The sequence below is a fragment of the Indicator indicator genome, chromosome 24 (assembly GCF_027791375.1).
Source record: "Indicator indicator isolate 239-I01 chromosome 24, UM_Iind_1.1, whole genome shotgun sequence".
Taxonomy (NCBI): domain Eukaryota; kingdom Metazoa; phylum Chordata; class Aves; order Piciformes; family Indicatoridae; genus Indicator; species Indicator indicator.
This window is the reverse complement of record NC_072033.1, coordinates 16494741-16501145: the sequence shown is the minus strand read 5'-3', so window position 1 is coordinate 16501145 and position 6405 is coordinate 16494741. Positions and strand designations below refer to the sequence as shown.

Genomic DNA, 6405 nt, shown 5'->3' with positions numbered 1-6405 from the left:
CATCCAGTCCAACCAGCAACCTAAGACCACCATGGGCCCAAGTGCCACAGCCACAGGTTTCTTGAGCACCTCCACACGTGGTGACTCCACCACCCCGGGCAGCCTGTTCCAGTGCCAGCTGGGACCAGTTCCCAGGTACTGCTTGCAGCAGCAGGATGAATCCAGCTTGGAGCCCCACCAGTGGTGACTCCACTGCTGTCAGGGTTGAGTTTCCCCCAGGGTTCCAGAGAAGCCCCCAGCCGCAGCAGCCTGTCCCTCCGGCACGTGCTGAGGGGGCCCTAGGGGTGCCGGGGGGCACGGTGGGAGGCATGCAGGCTGTAGAGCTTCTCCCAGCAGGTCACCAACCTCTCCACCTTCTTCCTGATCTCCCGCAGCTGCTTCCTCCTGTGGGCAGGTCTCTGGTGCCAGGGCTGTGCCAGGATGTGTGCTGGGCTCTGAGGTTGGTAAGCCAAAGGAGCAGAAATGGGCATCTCTGCTGGGGGGGGTCTGGTTTCTGCCCCCTTCAGAGAATGGTTTAGGTTGGAAGGGACCTTAAAGGTCATCTAGTTCCAACCCCCTGCCATGGGCAGGAACACCTTCCACCAGCCCAGGGTACTCAAAGCCTCATCCAACCTGGCCTTGAACACCTCCAGAGAGGGGACATCATCATGCAGGTGTTAGCTGTAGGGACAAAAGCCAGCCCCCAGCACCAAGGATATGCCTGGGACATCACAGCCTGCATCCATGGGCTCTGTGTGGGCAAAACTGCAGGCTGGGGTGGCCAAAGGGCCCATGGCCATCCTGAGGATATGCCCTCAGGCCCCTGAGGGGCCCCAGAGCTGGCCATCACCCCCTCAAGTCAGTAGCATCCCAACAGCACATCCCCAGCTCAGGTAGATGGCCAGGGGAGCTCTGCAGGCAACTTTCTAGACCAGCTGCACCTCCATCCCACACCAGTAAACCCCAGCAGGGTTATCCCCAGAAGGAGGACGACTCCCGGCCCAAGCAGAGTTGCCCTGGGGTTTCCCCTCTGGTTAATGAGTTGCTGGTGGCTGCTGTTGGGGATCCTCCCAGCTGGGGTTTCCCCAGGGATGCCAGGGGAGCCCAGCCCAGCCCTTTGCAGGAGAAATCCCAGTTCCTGCCTACAAGTACCCAGGGTGGGAGCAGGAGTGGGCAAGCCCAGCCACCAGCTGAGCATCCCCAAGCCTGGGACGAGGCTCTGTGTCCCCATCAGCCATGGCATCATGGCACAAGTGGACAAATCCACTCGAAGCTGGTGGTGAAACCCCATCAGCTTGAGCCACACTGCCACAGCCAGGCCTCCCTCCAGGCCAGCTGAAAGCTCACTGGGATGTGCTGCCAGCATGCCCCAGCCTCAAATCCAGCAAGGACCTTCACCCCCACAGGATGCTGCAGGCACAGCCTGGACTCTCCTCGAGGGCACTCAAGAGAGTGGGAAACAGGGCAGGCTTTGCCCACAGGCTGCGTGCTGGGGAGCTGGGAGGCCCTGGGGTGAGTGGGAAGGGGCAGGTCTCCCACCTTGCTGAGCTTCCTGCAGTTCTGCCTGAGCACAAAGTCTGTGTTCCTGGCCACCTTCCACAGTGCCAGCTCCTCGGGGCCACGCAGGCTGCCAGCCGCCACCTCCCGCAGGGACATGCTGATGTTGTGGATGGAGTGCAGGATCTTCTGGTCCTGGAGAGGAGCACATGGCCCTGGGTGAGGACAGGGCTCAGGGGCTCCCCATGGGCTCAACCCACAGGGTGTCCCTTGGTGCTCACCTTGTTTGAGCGACAAGCTGGCCCAGCCCTTCCACTCCTCTCTGCTGACCCACTCAGGTTTTTCTGGAGACATGAAGCAGGGAGAAGATCACACATCCCAAAATGTCAGAGCTGACCCCCACGTGGGGCAGGAATCCCCCCTTCAAGCACAGCACTCTCCCCAGAAACACCAGCAAAGTGGTCAGCTCAGATTCACAGAATGGTTTGGTTTCAAAGGGACCTTCAAGCTCATCCAGTTCCAAGACCCTGCCATGGGCAGGGACACCTCTCACCAGCCCAGGTTGCTCAAGGCCTCACCCAGCCTGGCACTGAACACCTCCAGGCAGGAGGCAGCCACAACCTCCCTGGGCAACCTGTGCCAGTGTCTCACCACCCTCACTGGAAAGAATTTCTTCCTCATCTCCAGTCTCAATCTGCCCTCTCCCAGCTCAAAGACATTTCCTCTCATCCTGGCACTCCCAGCCCTTGTCACAAGTCCCTCCCCAGCTCTCCTGGAGCCTCCTCAGGTGCTGGAAGGCTGCTCTAAGGTCTCCCTGGAGCCTTCTCCAGGTTGAACAGACCCAGCTCTCTCAGCCTGTCCCCATAGGGGAGGTTCTCCAGCCCCTGATCATCTTTGTGGCCTCCTCTGAGCCCTCTCCAGCAGCTCCAGGTCCTTCTTGTGCTGGGATCCCCAGAGCTGGAGGCAGTGCTGCTGGTGGGGTCTGAGCAGAGCAGAGCAGAGGGGCAGAATCCCCTCCCTGTACTGCTTCTCTCCCTGCTCTGGATGCAGCTCAGCACACAGCTGCCTGCTGGGCTGCCAGGGACCATTGCTGGCTCCTGGGCAGTTTGTCACCAACTGACACCCCCAAGTCCTCCACGTGGATCTTCCCAGGGTTACCCATCCCCAGCCACATCCCACAGCAGGGCTGCATCCAAGCTCAGCAGCACCCCCAGAGTGGGGAGCCCAGGACGGCACTCACCAGGTTGTGGATCTCGTGGAAGAGGACTGCGCGGTACTGCCGCAGGATCGCGGCGATGCTGCACCGCCGGCCCCTGCTCAGCACAGCCACCAGCAGCAGCAGCAGAACAGCACAGCAGAGAGCCCGGGGGAGAATCTGTGGAGGGAAGAGCTCAGGGTCAGCCAGGGGGAAGATGGGGATGAAGGGATGCTGCAGGCTCTGCCTTGAGCACCTCGCCACATGGGACCTGTCCCTGAAGAGGCAGTGTGTGCAAGGACAGGGCTCAGCTATGTTCTCTCACAGAGGACATCCTCCTAGCAAAGCTCTTGAGACCCTGCTCCAGCTTTAGCCCAATCCGGGCAGCCCATGAGCCCTCTTTGGTGCCAGTACTTTGCAGAATGAATCACAGTCACAGGTTGGAAGGACCCTCCAGCCCCTATCTGCTTGGCACAGAGCTGTGTCAGGGACCTTTGTAGGTCTACAGGATCTGTCTCTGAGCTCTCTGCCCCACCAGGGTTCCCAATAGCTCCCCAGCTTGAGGAACTGCAAGGCCAGACCCTCAACCACCAAAAATGAAGAGGAGAAGGAAGGGACATGCCCTGCTTTGCTGAGGAGCGGAGGCAGGGAGCTGCTTTGCTTTCCCACCAGCAAACCTCCACACCTCACAGAATCCCAGAATTGCCTGGATTGGAAATGACTTTTCAGGTCATTGAGTCCAATCATCAGCCCAACACTGACAAGTCCTTGACTAAATCATGTCCCTCAGAACCACATCTACAGGACTCCTAAATACCTCCAGGCAGGGAGACTCCACCACCTCCCCACTCCAGGCAGCCTGTTCCAGTGAGGAAATTCTTCCTAATATCCAACCTAAACCTCCCTTGGTGCAACTTGAGGCTGTTTCCTCTTGCTCTGTCACTGGTTCCTCAACATGAATGATTTCAGGCCCCCTCACAGGGATGCTCTCTCCACAAACCCAGCAGCACAGATGCTGTCACCCAGCATTTCCGAGCTCCTTCAAAGCCCTGGCTCACCCCAGGCTCAGATGCCCTCATGCAAGAGCCAGAATGAAGCAGCACAAGCTCCTGCTCCTGCCAGCACATCCCAGCTGCCTCCCAGCCTTCCCAGCAGCCCTGAGCTGGCCCCGGCAGCATGGGGAAACCCAAGAGCTGACATCTGAGCTGGTGGGAGCACAGGGAGGGGGGCTGCTGGACCCTCCAAAGGATGAGTCCTGGGACTTTAAAGGGCCAACATGACCTTAGATGACCTGGGACATTTGAGCCCCAGAGCAGGGACACTGCAGGGTGACACAGGCTCAGCATCTGCCTGCAAAGAAGCTCTCCAGATCTCTGCACTGCTGAGCCATGGTGCTTCTGGCACTGGGGCCCCATCCTGGCACTGAAGTGTTCCTATCATTTTCCATTTGCAGGAGCAGCCCCTCAAAATCCTTCACCTCCAACCTCCACCCCCATCCCAGGTGTCAGGCCTGGGCAGGCAGAAAGCAGCTCAGCACCTTCCAAACATGCAACTTCTAAACTGCAGCCAAAGCCTGAGTGAGGAGAAAGGTGCAGGCAGCTCTGCCTGCTGCCAGCATCTGCCTGCCCCAGCCCCCAGTTTACATCTCAGAAGTTTCTGTCCTAGTGAGGTCTGACTCTTGGGCTTGGACTTTTGCTTGGAGAAGCCAGAAGGAAGAAGTTCCCTGGCTGAAGTCCAAGCCCAGGCAGCCACAAGCACCACAGGCTTTGGTGGGAAGCAAGAGGCTTTGCCTGTAAACCCTGCACCTGCTGTGTGCTCCCTACCTGACCATGGGCTGGTCCCAGCTCCAAAAGGGTGAGGAAACCTTTCCCCACCCTCCTGCAGCTCAGCAGGAGCCATAGGGGCTTAATACAAGGAAATCACAACACAACAAGCTTGGGAACCCACAGGTACAGGGGTCACCTTGGAGCAGAAGCATGTGTGAGGAGATGAGCAAATCCCTGAGCAGCCAGAACAAACCCCACTGGCCTCTTCAGCTCCCATAATCACCTTCCAGTAAAGCAGTGCTGAGCCCTATTCCAGGGCTGGGAATTGCAGGGAAGAGCCTCCTCATGCTGCTGGCTTTGCTCTCTGTAAGCCCCCAGAGAGATCTCGCTCCAGAGGGGGCTCAGAGGAGAACATAGGGTCTGATCCTCAGGGCCACTGAAGGAGAGCTCTGCTTCCATGAGGACACCCTGGCCAAAGTCTAAGGGCTGTTGTCAGGAAGCCTCCTCCACTGGGAAGACATGAAACTGGGAATGACTTCCCTGAAGTGGCTTATTAAACAACTGGGACCAAATTCCAGGAGAAAGCACACCAGTTACAGCATTTCCAGGCAGCCCAGCCTGGCACTGGGCTCTCAGCAGGGGAGGGAGCACAGCCTGCAGCTACAGAAGCCCAGGGAGCAGCTGGGACAGGAGCTCAGAGGGTGCAGTGGGTGCTTCCCACCACCCCCGTGGAGACCAAGGAAGCAGCAGTGACAAAAAAGGGATGTGGGAAGAGATGAAGCAGGCAAATCCCAGTCCTGACCATTGCTTCCCACCCTGGAGAATGGAGTAAGAGGAATTCAGCAGCTGATTCAGGGTTTTTCCTTCAGCCCTTGCTCCCATCTCTGCAGCTCTAGTCCTTTCCCACGGGAGGGCGGAGGGAAGGAGCAGCCCGAGGAGCGTGGGTGCAGGACACCTGCTCCACCTGCCAGGAGCAGTTAATCTCTTCCTCAGCTCTAATCCTCCAGCAAACAGCAAGAGATAAGGGAAACCACCATTATTGATAGGGCAGCTTCTGGTGGCACTCAAGCTGGCTCCAGCAACCCAGGGGCAATGCCAGCCGCCTGCCTGGGAGCCCCATGGAGGTCCCCAGGTCCTTCCAGCCAGGTGGGCCCTGTTCCAGACGCTCTCCCACCCAAGGGGACCCTGGCACCTGCTGCAGCACTGGGCAGGAAGAGACCCTCCAGCCTCCCTGCTGGGACCAGCCAGGTTCAGATCCCATCCCAGCCAGGTCCAAACCCTGTTCCAGTCAGGTCTAAGTCCCATCCCATCCCATCTCCTTAGCCTGGTCCCTCTGGATCATCCCTCCCAGATAAACCAAAGCCCCTTTCTTACTGACTCTCAACTCCACCCCACCGCGACCCAACCTGACCCAGCCCAGCCCGCTTCCAACTGCTCCAAGCCCTTTCCAGTCCGGACTGGCCTCATCTTGACCAGTCCAAGTCCCATTCCCGGCCGGACCGGTTCCTCTCCTGACCGATCCAAACCCCATCCCAGGAGAACCAGCCTCGTCCCGACAGTCCCCAAGTGCCATCCCGGTTGCTGCGAGTCCCACCCGGTCGAACCGACCCAATCTCGGTGGGACTGGGAGGCTCCGGTCCAGCCCCCTGAGCTCCTCCTCCAGCCTGGGGTACCAGGGACCGGGCAGGTCGCCGCTAAAACCCAAGGCCCGGTCGGGGAGGGGGTCGCGACCCCGCTGCACTCACCATGGAGCCCGGCGGGAGCTGAGGGGCCGCCGGCGCGCACCCTGCGGCGGCTCCGGGGAGCCCGCCCCGGCCCCGGCCCCTTCGCCGCGTCCCGCTCCGCCGGGGCCCGCGGTTTGAACTTGGCTCCACGGTGGGAGGGGACGGGCGGTTGGGAGGGTGGGGGAGAAAACGGGACGGAACACGGCGGCCACACCGCCGCCAGCCCAACCCCGGCCCCCGGCAT

The 6405-nt window shown here is 59.9% G+C and overlaps 1 protein-coding gene across 1 annotated transcript; it reads right to left on the bottom strand.

The window, feature by feature from the left end:
• Positions 1-278: 278 nt before the first annotated feature.
• On the bottom strand, positions 279-6405 carry C24H20orf204 (chromosome 24 C20orf204 homolog). Its single transcript, XM_054391907.1, has 5 exons — positions 6223-6405; positions 2717-2851; positions 1758-1820; positions 1519-1671; positions 279-434 (listed from the first exon to the last, which is right to left on the bottom strand). The coding sequence occupies exons 1-5, from the start codon at positions 6403-6405 to the stop codon at positions 279-281; spliced, it is 690 nt and encodes a 229-aa protein (XP_054247882.1).